The 23,261-nt window shown below is 39.4% G+C and overlaps 1 protein-coding gene across 1 annotated transcript in view; it reads right to left on the reverse strand.

The window, feature by feature from the left end:
* Positions 1-389: 389 nt before the first annotated feature.
* The window catches only part of iars1 (isoleucyl-tRNA synthetase 1), a 54,674-nt gene continuing 31,802 nt past the window's right edge, over positions 390-23,261 (reverse strand). The window contains exons 19-34 of the mRNA XM_039796485.1: positions 22,504-22,648; positions 21,663-21,783; positions 21,407-21,498; positions 21,039-21,116; positions 20,335-20,456; positions 17,434-17,536; positions 17,144-17,227; positions 14,338-14,512; positions 11,382-11,494; positions 8,340-8,435; positions 5,969-6,145; positions 5,329-5,449; positions 5,030-5,155; positions 4,458-4,604; positions 3,206-3,358; positions 390-1,461 (exon numbers count right to left, since the gene is read on the reverse strand). Of these exons, the coding sequence (XP_039652419.1) occupies positions 1,379-1,461; positions 3,206-3,358; positions 4,458-4,604; positions 5,030-5,155; positions 5,329-5,449; positions 5,969-6,145; positions 8,340-8,435; positions 11,382-11,494; positions 14,338-14,512; positions 17,144-17,227; positions 17,434-17,536; positions 20,335-20,456; positions 21,039-21,116; positions 21,407-21,498; positions 21,663-21,783; positions 22,504-22,648 (1,936 nt within the window). The 3' untranslated portion in view covers positions 390-1,378. The remainder of the gene's footprint in view (positions 1,462-3,205; positions 3,359-4,457; positions 4,605-5,029; positions 5,156-5,328; positions 5,450-5,968; positions 6,146-8,339; positions 8,436-11,381; positions 11,495-14,337; positions 14,513-17,143; positions 17,228-17,433; positions 17,537-20,334; positions 20,457-21,038; positions 21,117-21,406; positions 21,499-21,662; positions 21,784-22,503; positions 22,649-23,261) is intronic.

Raw genomic sequence — 23,261 nt, forward strand, 5'->3', positions numbered from 1 at the left:
TGTACTGCACACATTGTTTTGAAGGGATTGGTCGACATTTTGGAAAATACGCTTTTTCACTTTCTAGCCGATTTAGATGAGAAGATAGATACCACTCTGCAGATTGAGAGTGGTATTGATCTTGTCATCTAACTCTCGGCAAGAAAAGCAAATAATCAAACTTACCAAATTGTCAAACTATTCCTTTAAATTAATTTATTGACACTGAAGGCATGTTTAACTCCTTTGTTGCATTTGTTCCTTGACCTTGCAGTTAAAGTACCATGAGTCAGTCAAAATGGCTCAGGCAACCAGATGAACAAAGGCAAACACATTTTCCCATATCTGCAGCTAAGCAAGTAATACAGAGGTTGGAGTGAGCAGTAAGAAAAAAAAACAAAAAAACATGCTGATTATTAGTCACCTTTGATTTATTACATTTGCCACTAAATATAGTACATTATATATTTGTTTCTCTTTTTATTAGAGAACCTTTTTGTCCTTAAGGTACAGCAGCCTGGAAATCCATTTCACCTTTTAAATGCCTTTACAATAGTCAAATCCTCAATGCAATGAACAGAGCAGGTTTATCTGTGAAATTCTAAATTGTGTGTAAGCACAATAGGCCAAATTGGTTCCCCGATTATGAGCCACAGCAATAATTACTCTGGACTAAGCTCACCTTAAGTGAGCCTTGAAGAGAAGTAGCTTGCATAATTTTTATCATTAGCATAATAAAGACAAAACATCCATTGGTAATACTGATGGCTAGACAGGTCCCTGCAATCTTTATTTTGGCATTTCTTTCTCTCCTTCAGACAATTCCCAATTTCCATGAGCACACTTACACATCTATCAGGCGGGTCTATTCAGCTGTTGTGTATGAACAATCATTCTGTTCTTGAAGCGCATCAACTTTCTAGTGTAGATATTATGTAAATCTCCTCTCCTTCCAGAATAAATATAGCCTAGCAACACACTGTGCTTTCTTAGGATACTGTCACTTATAATTGGAGACAAATTAAAGACAGTACGAGGGAAAAGGGAGAACAGTACTGTAAGTCTTGGCTAAATATGATGAATAATAAGAGCTATCCTCACATCTTGGAATGCATTGCAAAACAAATCTTAAGAACTCATTCGGCAGGCTCATTTTGTGCCTGAAGTCGTCTTTAGATATTTCAAGACATGGGTGATAGTGACTCCATGGATTAACAGTTGTGAACTTGACAGACAAGCCTGCATTGCATCAGGATTTCCAAAAAAACATCTAAAGAAATGACATAAATCCACTGTGCATCAAAGGGGTTATTGATGGGATTTTACTGGTAAAAAACTTAATTCAGGGAACCTGTGAGGCATCTAAGACAAATGTTCCAAAAGATGTCCTCCTCTGGATTTAGGCTTCGGCAGTTGTTGGAAGAACTCTCACAAACAGAGTTTTGGTGTCTAATGATTTTACTGATGAATCAGCTGGCAGCTCTGAAAAGCATAGAGAAACAAACCGTTACAAAGTATGTTTGTTTTATATTTATGGCTAAAATTAAATGCTGAAAAACATTTAAGCAATCACAAAAGATCACCTTTTTTTTTCTTTTAAAACCCTCCAAAGATCTTAAGCTGCTCAATTGGGAGGTTAGTTTGGTTTATTTAAAAACTTAATAACGTGTGAATTGCTTCTGCTGAGTCAACCCTCTCACTGCATACGCAACTACAAAGTTACTGTCACTTCCATGTTTTGCATGTGGGTGCAAAAAACAAAAATGTTTAGTCATATAAAACCTGTATTAGCAACTTCACCTCTCCTGGCTTTATTAGCTTAAGCTGATTTTAACAAACGGAGTTAAAAAAAAAAAAACATTTGCCAGCTGACCGTAATAAACATTTTTCTCTTAGCCAGGAATTAAAACATAATAACAAACTAGGGATGCACCGATTCACCGGCTGGTGACCGGCATTGGCCGATTTTCACATCATCGGCCATGACCGGCGACCTGCCGGTCAGTCTGACATATGCCGATTTTATGCCGGTCAAATGCACTCGGGCGGCGCATGATTAACATCGCGCAACATCAGCACCACATGTGCACACGCAGGGTTTCCGCTATATGCATGTATCAGCAGCGCACTGCCGCTCAATCAGCTGTTTATGAAATGTCATAAAGTCATAATTATACACGGCTCTGCAGAGCCGTCTGCTCTACTGATCTCAAGCAAACGGTCAGCCGCTCTCTCTCCCCTCTGAGGCTGAACAACTGGAACATGAAAACCGCACTCACGCGGTCCCGTGAAATATGACAGCTAGAGTTTATCGGAAAATAGCGTTGGGCACACTGAATTTCATAAATTTACTGTTTATCAGACCCCAGATGAGACAAGAAGCTAACGTTAGCGAACGCTGCGGTCCCTCTGCCTCTGACGCCACGCTGGCCCCTTGTAGGAGACGCTGTATTAAACAAAAAAAAAAAGAAACGCTATATTCCTCCGACACGCTGTATTAACGTTACTGTTTAAAATGCTTTCCAGGTTAGTGGGGTGCATACCGCTCAAAACCAACATTAAAAACGTAGTAATCTTCCCTCAGCGTTTAGTTTTGTTGCTAAACTGTGTATAAAATGAGCGGTGACGTTAAATCGTCTGTTTCACAGGCCTGTGTGTGTGTTTTGATTATTTATCGCCATTACCTGATTTCATACATACAGAAGTTTAGTTTGCTAAATATATCTAAAAAAATGTTGTTGGATATTGGATGTGAAAAGAAGGAAATGGTTCTTCCATAACATTACACTTTAGATGTGTGTGAATTTCCCACACCAGGAGTAATTTATATAGTTCTATTTTATAGCGATCAATTATCTATTCAAAAAATGTTCTATGTTCTATGCAAAATGTAAAATTTTCTATTAAAGAAAAGTTAGAAAAGAAATATTTGTGTGTGCTGTAAAGTGGTTAGAAAAAATTAAATCGAAATCGGCTAAAATCGGTATCGGCAGGTCAAACTCAATGAAAAATCGGAATCTGCCTAGAAAATTGTAATCGGTGCATCTCTATGACAAACCTACTCTCTAAACTACTTTTCTTATTAATGACATGTTAGATGATGAAGGTAAGAACTATCAATCAGATTTCCCTCTCACCGCCGATAATTAATTGCGTTAAAATCCGTTTAAAAGTCTTCTAAGTGGATACTAAAGTCAATATGATATCAATCATCTTTTCCTCTTACCCTCAGTGAGCTCCTGGTCCAGGTAGAGTTTGAGCAGTCTGCCGCGGAGGCCGAAAACCTTGGCAGCCTCAGATAGCAGGCCTGAGTAGTCGAGCCCATTTTGGCCAACTGGGTTCACCACCAGGAGGGTGCCCACCTCTCCTGTCTGGCCCTCTGGAGGAGATAGGAAGAGTGTTGAAGAGAAGTGAACTAGACAGACTTTATTTCCTTTACACATTAAGAAATGATTGGCTTGTTAGTGAAGCTTGTTCACAAGTCCTGGAAAGGTAACAATCCTAAGCCATGGGAAAATGGAAGAAGATGGAGAGAAGGAATGATAGATAAAAAAAGAAAGGTATAGAGGGGGAGCCAGGCTGATCAATTGATAGATGTAGGGTCAAAGGGGCAAGGTGAGGGGTTTGAGTGTGAATGACTTAAAGGATAAAGCTGGATTATGGTACATTGCCTTCAGTACAATGAACAGAGTGCAACACACAATGAGTGTATTCCGGAGGTGGAAAATAACTAAGGACATTTATTTAACAGCTACAGTTTGTAGTTACTGTACAGATTCAGATTTTATACACAAAACATATGATCAACCTGTAAAATGTGAAGATTAAAGCAATAGTTTGACATTTTGGGATAAATATAATAGACTAAAAACAGCTGGTGGAGACAGCAGCACCGATCTAGAGCAAGAAAGCAAAATAAACGTATCAATCTTTATTGTTTCCAACAGGCATACAATAATTATTTTCCACAATGTCTAACTATTCCTTTAAAAGTAGCTCCATCTTAAACATGAATGCAGGAGTTTAATTTGTGCTTTTTGTACAGTGGTATTGCTAATTTAACTTCAGTAAAAGACTGCAGTATTTTTTTCCACTTAGAACTATTGAGAAATGTACAGTGTCTGGGTCAGACTGTGATCAGTGCGTCTAAAGCAAAGGGTCTTATCTGTTGGAGCTATGATGCTCCATGCATTAAGTTAAATAAAGCTTTGACTACACTGACAAAATTTGTCAGCAAGATAACTTCATCGTTGGTTTTTGTCTCTCCAGGGCATTTGTTGATTATAATTCAAAAGAGTAATGGCAGCCTTATAACAGCAAGAAGGACTGAAGGACTTATCTGTGCATGGCAGTAAATATGTATGTATGTGTATGTATGTATGTATGTATGTGTGTATGTGTGTATGTATGTATGTATGTATGTATGTATGTATGTGTGTGTGTGTGTGTGTGTGTGTGTGTGTGTGTGTGTGTCTCACCAGCTGGTTGTGCGTTGCAGAGCAGCAGGTTTACATAAGGACACAGGAGGGTGTCGGTGGTGGGGGTGGGGCCAGGGGAGGAAGAGCCTGAAGTCACTGACAAAGTTTTACCACTCAAAGTCTGAAGGTCCATTTTGCTCGTCAACTCTGTAATAAACACACAAATGCACACAGAGGAGTTTTAGAATTTCATCTGGGTTACCATGGAGCCCCTAAACTGATTAAATCATCAGACAAAGTAGCATTACAGTTGTAGCTAGCTAACTTTGATAGGGTTAGCTCGCCGGCTCAAATGCTTAACCTACATTTGCAGGAGTTTATCCAATGATGCTACATCAGTTATACTGTTATACAGTTATACATTTTACAGGCTCCATAGTTAACTACAATCATTAAAAAAATGCTACAACAGTAAAGGTTTGTTACTTTAGTCTTTACATGAGGATGTAGCAAGAAGATGGCTGTAGATGACCCACAGTCACTCAAATCATATGAGATGGCAGATGTTTCTACCCTAACAGTGATTATCTGCATTTAAGTCTTGAGTCTGAGGGGCCAGAACCAGTTCTCACCAGTCCCGCCGTTGAAGAATCTGAGCTGGGTGTTATTTGTTCCAAAGATGCTGCTGCACACTCTCTTCAGCTTGTCCAAGTCAAGTCGGTTATCCCCTTTGGGGTTCTCCAACAGCACCACCCCCTCTGAACAAGAAACCAGTCGGACAGGAATCGCAGATAAGAGAAGGAAAAATGATGTGGAACATATCCCATTATCTCCACTATAAGCAGATGTTCAATTTCCCCCAAAATGTAAAATAACCTAAAAGCAACTTCTATTGACAGTTAAACAGTTTAACGACCAACCCATGTGCTACCTTGCTCTTTGTTGTTGACCTTCACCCTGACGTTCATATAGGTGCAAGCTGGTCCATTTAGAGGAGGCCGAGGGGCGGAAGATCCCTTTACTATGGTTAACTCCAAGTCTGAGCCCTTCAGCTGCAACAACAACAAAAAAATAGTATAAAAAGTATTACTAGAGTATGACAGAGGCAAAGAGAGAAAGACTTTTTATGTTATTTTTTATTTATTTTTTTAAGATTATGTTTTTGGGCATTTTAGGCCTTTATTTGGATAGGACAGCTTAGACTTGAAAGGGGAGAGAGAGGGGAGAATGACATGTAGCAAAGGGTCGCAGGTTGGAGTCGAACCCGCAGCCGCTGTGTCGAGGAGTAAATCTCTATATATGGGCGCTCGCTCTACCAGGTGAGCTAACCAGGCGCCCACTTTTAAGTTCTTTAAACTATAAATCAAATTGTAACACACACATTCAGAGTGGTAATATGGTAATCACTAAGAGGAAACTTTTGGTATCACTCACACTTGCACATTGTCTGTTACCAGCATGTTTCAAAAATGTTGAAAGGCTGTGGTACGCAACAAGCTGCCTGTTAAACTGAACTTGTATCATAGTACAGTGAACAATAATCCTGCTTGGCCTCAAGTGTCCTGTCATACCTGAGTCTTTTCTTCTATGATGACGCTGGCAGTCTTGGGGACAGGAAAGGGCAACAGTGGAGCCTTGGTGGTAGCCAGGATAAAGTCAGTGTGAGCCTGGATCACAGAGCCCAAGTACTCCCCCTCTGGCTGGCAGCGGTAGTACACAGTTATCTCATCAGATGGCACCAAATGACCCTGTGAGACAAGAGATTGAGAGACAGGTCGTGGGTTTTAATGTGTAAACAAATACCTAGCACAGCATTTTTCAGAAACTAAGTAAAAGTAAAAAGAAGTAAAAAAAAAATGAAAAGAAAAAAAGATTCACCAGCAAAAGTGAGGAAATATGCTATAATAGTACTGCTTGAATAGCTCTTCAAACAACGATGCACCATAATAGAAAAAAACTGTTATCTGATTAAAACAAATGATTGCCAAGGAGGATGCAAAGAATCACAAGTTTGCGACACGTTATTCCTGTCAAAGCTTTTTTCTCCTCTATAAGAAAATGATATCGGGAAGAAACAATCACCTGCAAGAAAGAAGGGAGGATGGGATGAAAAAAATGGAAGGGTGGCCAAAAAAAGAGAGGGTGGGGATTAAAAAAAGTCAGGAACAAATAAAGGCAGAAGAGAAAATGGGAGATTTTTTTTGGAAGCCTGTCTATTTTGGCATTGTGTGCTGACAGCTTCCTCTAACCTTGACACATTCAAACACATTGATCTTATCCTAATCTGCAGTGTGCACAGCCATACACACATACATACAACACACAACACACATAATAAATATTAACACACACACACACACACACACACACACACACACACACACACACAAACAGACACATACACACACACACACACACACACACACAGCAGTATGTAGCTCAAGGGCAGAGAATAGCATTAGCTAGATACAGATGAGCAGTCAATCAATATGGGAAGGTTTATAGGCTTTTCCTGCCAAGTCAAGGTACTGACTGTACCTAGCACAGTGTGTGTGTGTGTGTGTGTGTGTGTGTGTGTGTGTGTGTGTGTGTGTGTGTGTGTGTGTGTGTGTGTGTGTGTGTGTGTGTGTGTGTGTGTGTGTCGTCAGAGCAACAGCAATCTCCAGTTTGTGAGCAGTCCAATAACAAAAAGGAACCGCTGACCTCTGTTTCTAACACACAAATATCCACGCAAACACTGATAGAGACTTGCATGCACACCCACAAACTACTACCAAACATGTCAAAGAATTGTTAAAAATTAATTCCCATCCCCGGGGTGGAAAATTCCTAACAGATCTCAGTTTGAAATAACTGGAGGAATTTAGCCTGGCCGGGAGCCAGTGCACACCACTGCTATAGGGGGACGGAAAAAACTGTTTGTTGCTTGTGAAAACAAGGGGCTGTTGGCTAATCCGTCTTTACTCCCCAAACCACTTCAAAGCTCCAACATTAGAATCTGAAAGGGGCCAGACTGTAATTAAGCTTCCATTAAGCCTGCCTTATGATGGAGAAACTTCTAACTGTGACGCTGCAGTGGAAAGATTTCAAAACTGCCCTAACAAAATTAGCATGGGACATAAAGAGGAAGGGGGGAGCACAGGGTGATCAAAGGGGGGGAAATGTAACAAAATAATACAGCAAATGTTCTACGCTTGGTCTACATTGTAGGACTGCAACTTACGATTATTTTCATTTCAATAAATCAATTTGAAGTTTAGTCTATAAAATGTCAGAAAGGTTTCCTAGAGCACAACACAATCAAATTATCAAATCATCAAATCATCAAAATACTTTTTTGTCCGGCCGATGGGCCAGTATGGAACCCCGAAACTGACAAAAATCAAATCAAAAATATAACTGAATACATCAATAAATGATCATAATAATAATTCAAATGGAGTGTGAAAAGTGGTATGAAGCTTTAAACTAAATATACTATAATTCCACTTTATAACTTAAAATAAAATGTAACTTATTTGACTCTTCTATTTCTCTTTCATTAGCAAAAAAAAAAAAAAAAAATTCCCACATGTTCCAATGAATAAATAATAATGAGATGGGTGGGCACATTTGAGAAACTGTAAACCGATCATTTAGTATTTTTGTTTAATGAATCACTCAAACGATATATTTAAAACTTTTAACTCTACTACATTGATCAAAATACATGAGGAGGAAGGGGTGTGTGTGGTAAGGATATTTTTAAGGGTATTTTGTCTTCCAGAACAATTCCTCAAACTGCCTCAGCGGCATGTTATGCTCACCCTGGCACAGCCCTGATTACACGGGTTGGCAAACGGTTTAATATTTCGTATTCTATTCATTAGACACTGGATTGTAAAATTCACTAGTAGTGTGTTATGTGTCACTCTAGTAGTGCTCCTGAAATAATTGTCCCACCTTCTTGCGTAGTTTCTGAATGCGGTTGATGACCTCTCGGGCAACGCCTTCATCCATCATGGACTGGTCTGGGGTGACATCCAGCAGCACCAGGACCTAAAGGACAACAGACCCAGAGGACAACAGGAGGGGTTTTAAGCTACATATTGAACTGATCATAAAAGTGATCACAGAACTGATGTTTCCAAAGACTAATGGCACCAATACAAACATTTTAAAGTGCAGTTTTCTACTGATGCTCTCTTTCAATGAACTCCAAAAATCCCCCGAGTGCAGTATATCGCAGTCATTCCATTCGTGATGGGTTTATCGCGCAAGTTGACACATAAAAAAAAAGTTCATTCGTTCATCCAAAAGATTTTTTTTTTTTTTTTAGATATTGTGCAGCACTACTTCTTTTTCATAACCTCACATTCATACTTCATATATGTTATCCTTCATATAAAAGTGTTTAATTACCAAATCTATGGATTCCTGATGATTAATCACTAGCAATCATTAAATGAAATACCAATTTCAATAGGGTTCCCACAAATAAGTAGGGGCAAACCAGGATGATTCAGTATGTATTTGAGCCCAAATATACATGTTTTCATCAGGACATTAAGTTTATATATTTGGACAAAGAAAGGTATTTTTTACTCCATAATTTATTTCGAAATTATTTTAAAATCCTTGTATCAATCAACTAAGTATGTAAATTAGCCAATTCTAGGCTGGCACACTAAACAGAAAAAACCTTGTTGACTTCCTAGCATAGTGATGAAGGTAAGGTATGAATTAAATATTTTTCTGTTACTGTAACAACAAACTGCACTGTGTGCTCCTGGCTGCAACACTTTAATGTTGACAGGTTGTACTCTAATCACGTACAGCCCACAATTACTGCAATATGCATTTGACAGAATAGTAGCAGAGAGTGACAGAATTTCACATGGCATAAAGACCTTTGAGTTTACTGTAGCCACTGAGTAACCAGACTCCTTCAGACCCACGCTACAGACTATACAGTTAAAAAAGCAGGGTAAAATCCAGAGAGCAACATTTATGAGATAAATCTGCCTTACATTTATAATGTAAAAGCAATACAAAAAATAACCAACCAACCACCAATAATGACAATATTGTAGTCTGTGTGAGTCACTAAAGTGAAATGAGTGTCATGTTGTGTAAGGCTAAGCTGTTGCCAGCCCCGAACACTTTACCATGGGAAGGAGAGAAAGAGATGACAGGGTGACAGAGAAAAGTACACGAAAGCAAACGAAAAAAGAACATAAGAGAGAAAGAACAGAGAAACAGAGATGGGAGCTGGAAAGTCAGTGCAAGTGAGCGAGAGCAGCAGAGAGAATTAAAAGCCAGCTCAGTAAACCGGTATTAAGGTGTAGCCGTTTGGTGTGTATACGGTTGGAGGAGCACTGATTAGAGAAGGCTTGTGGGAAACGCATACATGCTGGTTTCCACTTAGCTGTGAAATGATTTCATACATCAAGCTTGCACAGTAAAGACAAATAAATGCATTTACAGTATACGGCAGCTTGGTGCAGGACCAGCAGTGGAGAAGCATTTATGTTTTTTAAATCAGGTTACATTACACTTTGCAGCTCAATCTATAGTATAGTAATGTAGCAGTAAGGAGAGAGGGTACTCTGTGTGAGTATGCGTGTGTATTTCTATACCTTTTCATGTGTTAACAAGTGACTAAAATTTGCAAATTATTCATTACCCTTTGTGTAATAAGAGTAGACGAGTAGACAAATGACCTATCAATAATGACAAGTTATGGGAGATACTATCCACATGCATGGGCGCAGCAAGTTTAAGAAAAAATAGATACAAAATATTTTATAGTTAAGAGAATAATGTGCATTTAAAACATCAAACCAACTAGACGAACTAAGATAAAAATGTATATTTCTTCAAATATAAAATAAAAATAAATGAAGCGACTGATACCAGATCCCAGGAACAGCCTCACATTTTGGGTAATACGTTTATTCTCTTTCTTGCTGAGAGTTAGATGAGAAGAATGATACCACCCTCATGTCTGTACTCTAAATACAGGGTTTCTGCAGGTTTTACCAAGTCAAATTTTAGACTTTTTAAGACCACTATGAATGAAATGTAAGACCTATATCACAACGTAAAAAAAAAGAAAAGAAAGTAAACGTCAGATGTCAGAGTCCGGAAACATCGTCTGAAACAATTCCCAGATTTCCTAATTCGCATTATAGGACTGGTGTCTAGTCACCGTGTGGAGAACCCAGAGCACCTCCGCTCTTATGGCGCTTTTCCATTACATGGTACCTGCTCGACTCGCCTCGACTCTACTCGCCTTTTTTGGTTTTCCATTACGAAAAAAAAGTACCTGGTACCTGCTAACAGGTACTTTTTTTAGTACCTCCTCTGGGTCAAGAAAATAATCTGGCACATAACCCCTTGTAAACCCACGACAAGATGGTGCTACACTTTGGTTGTTGTACAGAATAAACAAGATTTTGTGTTATTTAATAAGCTTTAGCGCTAGCTTCTCATTTCCCATATAGATATAAGAGTGGAATCAATCTTCTCATCTAACTCTCAGCAAGAAAGCATATACGCGTATTTCCAAAACGTCAAACTATTGCTTTAATAAAAGGTTGTTTTTATAGTCTCTTAAAAACTGGCACTTAGAAAAAAAAATGCATATTAAAGAGAAGAAATTTCATGTTAAACTCTTGTTAGACTCTTCCCATTTTCTGTACAAAATTAAGCTGTTAAACAGGAACTGGCACACACACATTTATGTCAAAAACTTTGCAGAGAAATCATATTTATTTTTGATCTTCCACTTTTCACAGTGGAGGCCCAGCTATTCTTAAGCAGTCCTGTCAGGAGGAGCCCAATATTGTCTTGCAAACACACTACACACTTTATTCCTTTATAGGGACAGTTTGTCCACAAAATCAAGAATAACATTTGTGTCCTCCTTTTGTTTTGATTGGTGTTCAATTTGCATGCAAATGGTATCTAATGCAAAAAATCAAGTTTAAATGTCAAGCATACCTGTGCATCAGAGTGTGCTTCATACTGTGCTGCTGAGCCAGAGCTTTGGTCAAAGGTGTACATGAGCCTCAGGTCCTCCTCATGAAGCTCATGACCATCCACCTGGATGGATCCTTAGTTAACCAAAACAATACAAATTAGTCAGTTGTGGTACTCAACTTAAAAATATAAACACTGTTATATGGCATCATACTATAACATTCATCAGTTCATAGAAAAACAGTGTACGTATATATGCTGTTCATGTGGAACTCCACACCATGGAACCCCACTGTGTCTCATCATAATCAGACCGTATAGCTTATAACGACTATACATTATACAACCCATACAAAACTAACCAGGGGGCCAGGAGAAAATGAGTCAAACCATATTTAATATACACTAATTAAAAGATTTTCCTCTTAGATTGGGATATTCTTAGCAACGTTCACGTAGGACAAAATGATGTGGTAGAGCTTACATAAACAATGATGAAAAATGTTCTGCTATAAAGTCAGTTGGATGTTGAGTGACACATAATAAAGAAAAGGTCTGAACTGTGTGGAAGTGGTAAAATTTATGTCAGATCACTTACGTCACTAAATTATAATTAAAGTAGATAATATAGGGGCGGCCTCTAGCTCACCCAGTAAGAGCGTTCGCCCCATGTTGGCTGAGTCCTGCAGCGGCGCAGGGTTCAAGTCTGACCTGCTGCCCTTTGCTGCGTGTCATTCCCCATCTCTCTCCCCCTTCTCTATCCACTTTCAATTAAAGGGAAAAGCCCCAAAAAAATAATATTTAAAAAAATACAAAAAGTAGATAATAATAATAATAATAATAATAATAATAATAATAATAATAATAATAATAATAATAATAATAACAACACACTCATTTTCAGATGTGTTCCTGTGAAATCTTAAATACCACCAGTAAACTGAAAATGGATCATTTTCAGAGAGGATGAAAATAATGTATATTGATACCCATTATGATTAAAGGTAAGAACTACATTAGGCAGGTAATTAAAAAAAAAAAAATCCAGCTCCTCCGGCACCACCTACAGCCTGTAGTGCGATTTGCAAAAATCCACCGCTCCCTGTTCAGATGCACAAATAAGGGCCAGGGGTGGTGTCTAACTGTGAGTCAATCACTGCTCATGCACAGGCATTCATTCTCCCTTGTGGGGGGAGGGGCTTAGGAGACCGTTTTGGGCTTTACCTGAAAGGGGGGGAGGGACTGAGTCCTGGATCTTCACAATCCTACCTGCAGCACCTTTAAATCAATGCTGACTGACAACAGACTTTAATGCAAATGTGATGATGAATTATTTAGTGCCCCACTATTCTCCTTATTAAATTTGAATAAATTGCCAACTAATTGTGTGAAATGTGCCTTTATTTTGGTGTTCCGTCTCTTGAGAAGGATTCTAGAAATAATTTTAATTACATCCAATCATGCTGAATAAAGTGGTCTCTTAACTCGCATGCAGGCTGAGGCTTTGTTTTGAATTTGCTGGGGTCTGGACCAGTGTTTGTTTGCATTTTTGAGCTTCCTTACATTGCAGTCTTCCTGGCCACATTCACACGAGATCTGAGCTTTTCAATAATACAGCCAATCCAATCTAGTCAGGTTTATATCTCCGATTTGCCAGTGGCAGCAATTACTCACATCTGTGTTCTGACTATGAACCGTGACCGTGTTCTCCTCTCCTCTTTACTTCTCCACACCCAGAGGCTGGGTGAAACAGTCACTCCATTTCTCTCTAATCCTAGATTTTCATGCTTTGATTTCCTGTGTCCCTCCCAGCTTCTTTGCTCTTTTCCCCCTTCTCTCTTAACCTCTTTTCTTCTTCCCCCGTCAAAATGATGGGATCAAAAGGTACAGGTAAGGAATAATGAGTAATACAACCAATGCCCATGAACGCACAATCAGTTTCTAGCCAAACTGCCACCCTTCAAGTCTAAAAAGGTGTTTTGAAAAGCTAGAAATTGCTCAAGAGGTTAAAAGTAGACTCTCAACTGAGTATATGCTGGTAGCTTTCTATAGATATATTATTTCAGAGACTGCTTCACAGACAGTAGTGTACCTTCCACCAACTGACTGATTTGTTAACAGATGTTTATTTTGTTTTTTTATTCCAACTTTTTTCCGTCCTTCCTGATTTTGTTACCCTGCAACAGAGCCGGGCTAGCCATCCCCCGCCCCCCCGCGCGCTTTTAAACAAAAACACAGTTCAGCATCTTAAAATCAGGGTTTGTACAGTACATTCAAATATTACAGTGCATCGCGCCTGTGATCACAAGTCAGTGAAATGTTACTTGGTACCGCTGTGCACATTTTAATCTGTGTGTTACCTTTCTCCATAATTCTTTACCACCCTCTACCACAACTATCGCTTTCCTGCCATCGCTCATCCTCCTTCTTTCCTACCAATTGGCTAGACTTCAAACATCTGAGTGATTGGAAATGTTAAGTTCCCACAGCCCAGCTGACCTCCACTGATTCCTTCCCCAGAGACTCTGGGGCCTCTCCTCGTCTTTCTATAATTGGAGAGACAAGATACCTTGCGCTGCTTTGATCCGTACTCGAACTCTGATTATAGTTATAGAGGGGTTAGGGTTCGCTTTCTGACGATAAACTAGCCGTCTGTCTGTACCCAACTTCGTTGAAAGGATTCATAGTAGAGTTTTTGGTGAAAGAAATATGATTTAAACACAATATGCAGCAATTGTGTAGTTGTGTGTACATCCTAACACTGACCAACTTCTCTTTACTAATGAACTATTTGGTAAACAAAAGTCTTAGAAAAAAAAGTGGTATGTGTGTTTACGTGTATAGAAAACACAAGTACTTTGTGAAAAATTAATACAAAAAAGATTTCTGGGATGTAATTTCCTTTGCATGAGTGGCATTTTTAAAATCACTGATTTTTTTTGCACACACACAACCAGACAGCCACACACAGCAATACCTGTCTTCTGGAAGGCCTCTAGCTGTTCGCTGGTGAGCTCCTTGATAGAAGCAGTGATAGCTTTGAAGGCCCCCTTTAGTCTCTTGCCCAGCACCATGTGGTCTGGCTCAGCTCTCAGACGGATGCCATACTTGTCCTTGTCTGTTGACATCGTCAACTGTCGTACATTAAGCTCCTGGAGGATGAAATAAAGAGACAACCTATGTCTTAGAAAAGAAGTCGCCGTCTTGTAGCTTATGTGTTAATATCGCAAGTATACTGATGAGTGCCAGTCACCAGGGTTATTACAGTTGATAAAAACAAACATGAAAAGTAATTTAAAAAATCAAATCAACTAAAATGAAACTAGTGTGCAATGCAAAACTAACAAAAGTGAAATTAAATGATGCATTAAAATTACGTTATGATAATGAATGTTAAGTGATCTGACTGAATTTGTTCAGTTTAACCTTTACAATGCTCGTCCTGCACCTAACATATGTCCACCCCAACCAAATGCAATGCAAGACTTAAAATATATGAGTCACATTAGCACTGCCTGTATTTATTAAACTGCAAATGCCCATTAAAAGGTGAACTAAAGCTGCATAGAAAACTAAATAAAAAATAGAAAAAACTTCAGCACTGGCCACTAAACCCATGATATATGCCAGTGCTCGTCTTAAAGGTCCTATGACAGGCTGCTTTTTGGATGCTTTTATATATATAGTGAATATATATAGACCTTAGTGGTCCCCTAATACTGTATATCTGAAGTCTCTTTCCTGAAATTCAGCTTTGGTGCAGAATTACAGCCACTAGAGCCAGTCCCACAATGAGCTTTCCTTAGGACGTGCCATTTCTGTGTCTGTAGCTTTAAATGCTATTGAGGAGGAGAGAGGTGGGGCAAGGTGGAGGGTGGGGGTGTGGGCTTGACAAGCTTGCGGCCACGGTTGTAGCTCTATTTCCTCATGGGTGGGCCAAATTCTCTGGGCAGCTGTGGGCGGCAGGCAAAGCACAGAAAGGGGAGGTAACCTTACCCTTATGACCCTTCCCTTATTAACATAAAGGGAAGATTCGGCCCATCTGAGATTTAATTTTCTCAAAGGCAGAGCAGGATACCCAGGGCTCGGTTTACACCTATCGCCATTTCTAGCACCTGGGGAACCATAGGCAGGCTGGGGGAACTCATATTAATGTTAAATAATGTTAAACCTCATAAAGTGAAATTTTCATGCCATGGGACCTTTAATGTTGATGGTATCCGCTTCTCTATACATTGGAAAAAGCAATTCTGAGGGGTCTCAAGTTAAGCTAAATGCTTTGTCATCCTGTAGGAGTCAAATTAAAAACTGTAATTGCTCCAGACGTGCTGAAAGAGACAATCAAAAAATGTAATTCACTCAGAGAGCAAGTCAGCCATGAAATCAACCAGTCAGTGCCCGATCCGTGCACATTCAAGTAGTGGTAAAATAAATGTACCAGTTAAATAATTATAATTATAGAATAATACGCTTTTAAATGCTCAGCTCAACTGAAACTACATCAATAGTAAGAGAGATTGAAGGTTCTTCCCTGGGCTGCGGGACCTACAATTTCTCTAAATTCTGATCAAATAAACCTGCAAGGTTAAATGTTTTCCCCGCCAAAAATGAAAGATAAGAAGTGGCTCAATCTAAGATTAAGCTTGTGGGACACAACAGGAGGGTGCACGTAATTCTTAATCTCTATATGTTGTGTCAATTTCCCTGGTCAGTAGCATATGGGAACAAGAAGGAATCAATTTTCCATCTAAGACACATCAGTAATTTCTCAGTTTGGGACCTAGTAAAACTTCACATGGCTATTAGTGGGAACAAAAGTAGCAACATTTCCAGCAACAGCATCTGAAAGGTTGAAGCATTCTTACTTAAGAGCATAGCGGAGTTATCGGAGTCAGCTGTAGAACAGCACTGACTTCTTGAGTTTTGTTGGTGGAAAATCAAACCCAAAGACAAAGGGATAATGTCAGTTTAATGGCTTCCTGCACTAAGAGGCTATGACAATTAGTCTGTCTACTGTCTGAGCAGCCGTTTTTCCAGTTTCTTGGACAGCACCTGAATAGGCCAGACAAACTTTTGTAATTTATTTGCACTCTCCATTGCATAACCATACACTGATGATGGTACTTGACAAAAATGACACTTAACATTGGAAACACCCAGGCCTTGAATATATGATTTTGTTTTCATATAGTAAAACACACAGCATGTTACCTGGAAAGTTAAACAAACAAAAGGCAACAACCCAGTAATGTTGCCGGCTCTATATGTGAAACGAGAGCTAGAAAAGCTGCCTGTGTAATGATGCATATTAATGTGATTATGAAGTACACAAAAACATTAACATTATTATAATGTTTCCGTGTGCTGGAGAAATCTATATTTGATGAAGAGTTTGCATGTGTGGCAAATGGGAGTATATCAAAAGGCATCTGCTCCACCACCTTTATAAATGAACAGAGTACAGAAATTTTAATTACAGCTGAGGATTTAAAAAAAAACTAAACGGCATGTGAAGATGCGCTTCCTCTGTTGTACATCCCATCTATCAAGTCAAAAAAACTGTTTTAGAGTGTAAACAAGGTTCTAGAGGATGTTTTTCTTTAACTTAGACATTTATTTGCACTGATCAAAACAGACAAAAATAAAAACACTTAAAAGGAAAGATGAGAAGAAGATGCACCTCTCGTCTTGAAGCAGAGCAGTGGTAAAATGACAATTCACCAAACCGACTTCAAGACAGATTACCATACACTACAACCTATGAGCACTCTTGGTTTACTTACTTCCAGGATGTATTTCTGCAGGGACTGAATGTCTTTCAGAGCCTCTGGGTCCTGGTGAATAACTACCACCTCCTTTAATGGGTACTGAAACACACACATACATTACAGTGGGTCAATAGCTCCAGCCAGTGTCAGTGCTTTTTGGTGTCTGTGCTGCAATTTCTTGTTACTAAATCGGCTGACCTTGCTACATCTGCAATTATCCAATATCATGCCGATATATAGTATGTTTCCTTGAGTTTTATTCCACTGTACCTCTTACACTTTATTGAGTAAAATTGATGAGTCACCTTAACGGGAAGGGTCTTCCTGTCTCGGATCACTCGGCCCAGCTCAATCACAGACTGCATCTGAGAGACAGCACTCTCAATGCGCTTGTCAATTACCCTCTCCCTGAAAAACAGAAACACGAATGAAGAAAATCCAAGAATCACCAAATCATAAGAAGCGTCACACGTCATACACCAATGGCAGCAGCACGGACCTGCCGATGCACATTCAACCTGCGTTTGACCCGCTTATATGAGTCAGCAGTCACTGTCAGTAGAGAATCCAGTCTGCAGCGTAGTTCATTCACTTGACTGATACACCACGGAATTGTACAGCAACACTGGGCTTTACGATCAAAGAAAGTTCATACACGCATGCTCCCTCTCTTTCTTTCTTGATGGAGGCACTCAAGAAAAGGTCGAAAAGTGCAGTAAAATTTATCTTTTGCAGTATTTATTTAACATATGCGTAAAGGCATCTAAAGTAAGCTTTGTGTTGGATTCGGTGTTATTCTAAATTTTGACACCAAGGTTTCCGTTTTTACTGCATTAATAATAATAATCAGTATCGACCCTGAAAAAACTAAATCTATTGATCCTTAGTCACAATACCATGGTATGAGCATTTGAATAACCATAATTCTGCAGTTTGGGTCATACAGGAGAGAACTTTTTCTTTTCTTTCTTTTTTAAAATCAGAAACTCTATACCATGTGAGACTTTTGAAATTGCAATGTGTGCCACCTGAACGAGCTGCCTTCTTATAATAAGTGAATTTAGGGGGATGAGAGGAACATCTTTCAAACAACCCACCTTCTTACAAGAATCATTCTGTATGCTGTAAAATACTGTACAATTGCAAGGCACACTTAAGAGGACGAACAGCCAGCAATTGTCATTCTGGTTAATCATTGGTTTAGAAATTCAAATTGCTATTCTATTGAGGAAAATGAATAATAGAGGGTGACAAGGACAAGTACCACACACATCTAAATAAATACTGAGTTCAGAACCACCAGTGCCAGAGTTTAACTTACGAGCGTCCACTAATAAAGTACCACTGATAATCACACATAATTGCAATATTAGTCCCAACTGTCTGCAGGAACACAGACTCTATGTGTGTGCACAATGCTTGTTCACTCGAGCAGTCTGCTTCTCCATGTGTGCACACAACTGTGGAGTAAAATGAGAGTGGAGAGGACTCCAGGGACAGCCAATCATTTAATGAGCTGATTGAGGAGCAGCTCTTCCTACCGCCTGATTGGTGTATGACCTTTGGGAGGGGGGGTGAAGTACTCCCATTCGACAGGCGGAAGGACAAGCGGCTAATAAAGCAGCAGCACTGAGTGCTGCCAGAGTGACAGGGGAGATTATATGAACCATTACACAAACTTTTTCTCCTTATGCTAAATCAAATGGATATTTAATCATGTCAGAACTTCTTTGTAGTTAAAGATGATGCAATTAAGTTTGGGCAATTAGAAATTCCTCCCAGGCATTACAAAACTGATCAGCCACCAAGGCACACATTTTACTGAAGTAGTTGAAGTGAAGGTAATGAAATGATCATATGTTATGAGAAATATCCTTATGCAGTGCTGACATTTAAAGACAGGCCCTGTGCAGTTTTGTGTGGGTATTTCTCTGCTAAAAGTGCACAAACTCTTCTCTTAATCTATTATCACTTGCTAGAGAAGGGATCTACAGTTTTACCCAAAAAAATGCAAACAGGGTTAGGCTGCTTTAAGAGAAGATAGCAGTGAACTTGAGGAAGGCTGTGCACAAGGATTTCAATGTCCTTCTCTATAACAGATGACCTGGTTGTTGCTTGGAACGAACATGGTACCAATGTGGAAAATGCATCATCAGTGATTAACTTTTATCACCCAGAAACAAAGAGCCTTACATTTGACGCATGAACAGAAAATCTGGTCAGAAACTAATCAACCGTCTACGGAACCAATCAATCAATCTCAAGAAATAACACATATATTATTAACTATTAAAATGGAAAATTCAATCAGAGGGGTGGTGTCTCCTCAGAATGAAGAGGATAAATGGTTAATACACAAAAGGAACAGCTGCTGTGAAGCCATACTGTTATCTAGAAACTACTGTGGACTCTCAAGCTTCAAAAGCTTCTACTCCGAGGAGTTCAGAGTGTGATATGATTGGGGTAAAGTAAGGCCAGGCACTCTGGCTGAAACTGATTAGGCTCTGGATCAGCAGTGGATATCCTGTGAGAACACAAGGGGGTTTGCTGTGTGAGCTGCAGGGTGACTCTGTGGGAAGAGCAGCAGTTTTTAAACCAGATGACCTCGAAAGGTTCTCAGTTTTCCCGACATTTGATGTGCATTGAGCGTATGTAGATTTTTATTATTATTATTATTACTGTAAAGTGCTGCTCTAAATAATTACTGCAAAGCAAAAGTACGATGGGATGATCAATCAATGTCACCTTGTGAGCTGAATCAGACAGATCCTGATGCGTGGCGTTCCGTGATCAATTTTTATTTCTAGAATATGTAGCATTTACTGAGTGAATTAGCGACTCTGCTCGTTTTCCCTAAAGCTTCATACATTTCATAAAAGTGTAATAATTTCTTCTAACGTTAGCATAGGCGACCTGGATTTCAGGCGAGGCAGCAGGCCTCTCGACACTGTGGGAAACTCTCGTTTAAAGAGTACGTACAGTACATCCTCGATTTTTGCCTTGTTCCTTTCAGCCAGAATATTTAAAAAGGTGTGCAGAGCGGCTGGGGGAAAACAGGTGACACATTGACCATCTTTCAGCTACTTTTAGCCAATATCGATTGCAACAACTCTGAGGGCACTTTTTCCTATTTTCGTCTTTAGTATAAGTGGCACGAAGCAGTCGATGTCTGTAGAATTTTAACTTGATTGAAGGATTTTTCCAACCTGACTTGGGGCAGCATGAGATAGTGGATGCTGCTGCTGTCCTTCTCTTCAACAGAGGCGGGGTCGATGAGGTGACGTAGATTCTGGTACATCATCTCTGTAATGAAGGGTGTAAAGGGAGCCTGAGGGGAAGAAAGCAAGTAGACATGAGAGAAAAGGAAAGAGAAGAAGACTATTATATGCTCTGTAATGTAGTTAATTTACATTTTCTGACACAAAGGTCTAAAAGTCAGAAGCAGCTGTAAAATCAGCATAAAAAACAAATACATTTTTACTGTAGTTTTTTTCCCTCAAATGGTGCAAAAGTTCAAAAAGAATTGTGCCAGAGTGAGGTTACTTCTAATGTAATTCTCTTCCATTTCTACTATGGCTAATTAATTTGTGTAGCTCACAGCTGATCTGTATTGATCGGGGTTAGGCTAACTGGCTCTTAGTGTGCATCCCGCCTCACATGCAAACATCTTCAATGTGTTATAAATAAAAGCTCCTACTGCTCATGCATAATTCATAGCCATGCACACGCACGCACACGCACACACACACACACACACACACACACACACACACACCTCTTCCGTACCAGCATTATTTCTTTGTGCCTTGCATACACAAAAGCAAAACCTCACCACAAGAAATGTCCCCCATACATTCTCTTTTCTCTCTCGGTCTCACAGACACTCAAACAGAGAAACAGTATGACTCACCATCAGCCTGCACATGGAGAACAGAACACTGAAGAGGGTTTCCAGCGCCCACAGGCAGTCCTCAGTGCCACTCTCTCCCTACAAAGTACACACACACACACACACACACACACACACACACACACACAGTCAGTCAGTCAGTCAGTCAGTCCCCTTGGACCAGTGACAGCACATGTATCCACAATTCCCTTCAACCAAATGTTGACTAGGAGGGCCACAAACTGATTGCTATAAAATGTCCACAGATGGAGGCTATGATGAAGAGACTTGGTGATAGCTTAAATTACTGTTTCCATTAATAAAATGAATAATTGATGTGCCGGACAACAAAACAACAACAAAAGAAAGATGTATTGCCATTATCTCACCTTTAGACGGCGTCTGTTGGTCCTCACATACCAGTTGGTGAGCATGTCCACAAACTTGACCAGGCGAGGCACAACGGTGTACAGGCGGTAAGCTGCAACAAGAAAGCGTCACTTTATTCACGCTGAATGTAGAAACAACATGAATAGGTTACCAGATGGGATGGATTTTGAAGATATGAAGTAGTTATCTTCTTTGCCACTGTCAGTATCAAGTGATGATACCAGTGTGCGTGTGTTTTGAGGATGTCTGTCTCACCGTCCATCTCAGCCTTGAAGAACTGGATGAGGGACTGTGTGAAGGACTGAATCCATTTGTCCATGATGTTGTCACTCTGCTTTGCGGTGTTTTCATTGTACAGGAACTCAATGTCATCCTCCTGAGACACACACACACACACACACACACACGAAGCATTAACACAAAATATAATCTTTAACAAAGACACAATATAATTGATGGGAAGTGGCTGATCAGGTATTACACATGCCACCTACAGGCAAATAGTGTTCAAACTACAGTTCCTATTTTCTTTACTTCCCATTTTTTTAGATACTGTGTGTGTGTGTGTGTGTGTGTGTGTGTGTGTGTGTGTGTGTGTGTGTGTGTGTGTGTTCTTGTTTGACATATTATTGTTATTGAGCTCTTACATATATGTTGCTCACTGGAAAAACGTTATTGATATAGTTATTAAATAGTTGACTGCTTCGCTGAACAATTATCACATAGGCTCCATGGTCTGATGGCCAAGTGCCTGAAACGACTTGATGTTAAGACTGGTCATACATTTTTAGAAAAGGGAAATAAATTGTAATTTCATTTATACAATCTTCAAAAACTAATATCTGGGGTTTTTAAAGGATTTTGTTCAATCTGAACCCAAATACCCAGGCATTAACCATTCGTGACGTTAGGGGAAAGAATTATAGCATTTCACGGCACTAACAAAAAGTAATTTTCTTTTTGTACCAATAATGAACTGATATAATGATAGTAACAGTCTGCTATACTATCAAGCGGTGCTGTGTTTTTAAGACCAGTAATAGCTAAAGGAACATAGGAGTTGTGGAAGGAATTAGCTTTTTATTCTGTTCATTACCTTCTGTAACCTTTGAACGTTCTGCACCAGGAAGCGATAAGCATTGTACCACGGCAGGAAGACATCCTTCAACACGTCTCGCACACCCTCCTCTTTGAAACGCAGATTCTCTGCTCTCACTACAGGAGAGTTGATGAGGTATAATCTACAAAGAGATACAGTGAAGGAGTTGGTGAGTGTGGCAGGATGAGTCAGAGCATACAGTGTGTACACAGGTAATAACTTAAATGTGTGCATAGATGTGTATGAGTGAGTAAGGGTTTGTACCAGCCTTTGAGCTTCAGTATGTTGCTCATGCAGATGCGGAGACGGTTAAAACCCGGTGTAGATACGGTTAAAACCCTGATCAAAACATCTTGCAACAGTCCAAGGCAAACACTACTCTTAATATTATACAGCACTATAAAAAAACACTTATCAGACACCATTAAAAGGAAAGCTGCTAGTCCGGCTGCATTTTGTTATTCAACTGTCAAACATGTCTGAATTGGATTAGCTCCACCAATTTCTCGCAATGTCCACCTTGAAAATGTTCTAAACACATTTTTGAGCCAAAGCCTAATTTTACCTACAGCATCTCAATGCAAATTAATCTCTTCAAAAAAAAAAAAAAACGCGTTGATGTGACAATAACAGAAATTCAGAATAATCCATGTCAATATAACAGTTTGTGGTAGGCATCAGCACACTGGGTTAGAGTGGTTGGAAAAGGTTTTGATGATGATTCTAGAAGCAACCTAACATGATGCAACTTCATG

This window comes from Perca fluviatilis, chromosome 4, assembly GCF_010015445.1.
Source record: "Perca fluviatilis chromosome 4, GENO_Pfluv_1.0, whole genome shotgun sequence".
In the NCBI taxonomy this organism is placed as follows: Eukaryota; Metazoa; Chordata; class Actinopteri; order Perciformes; family Percidae; genus Perca; species Perca fluviatilis.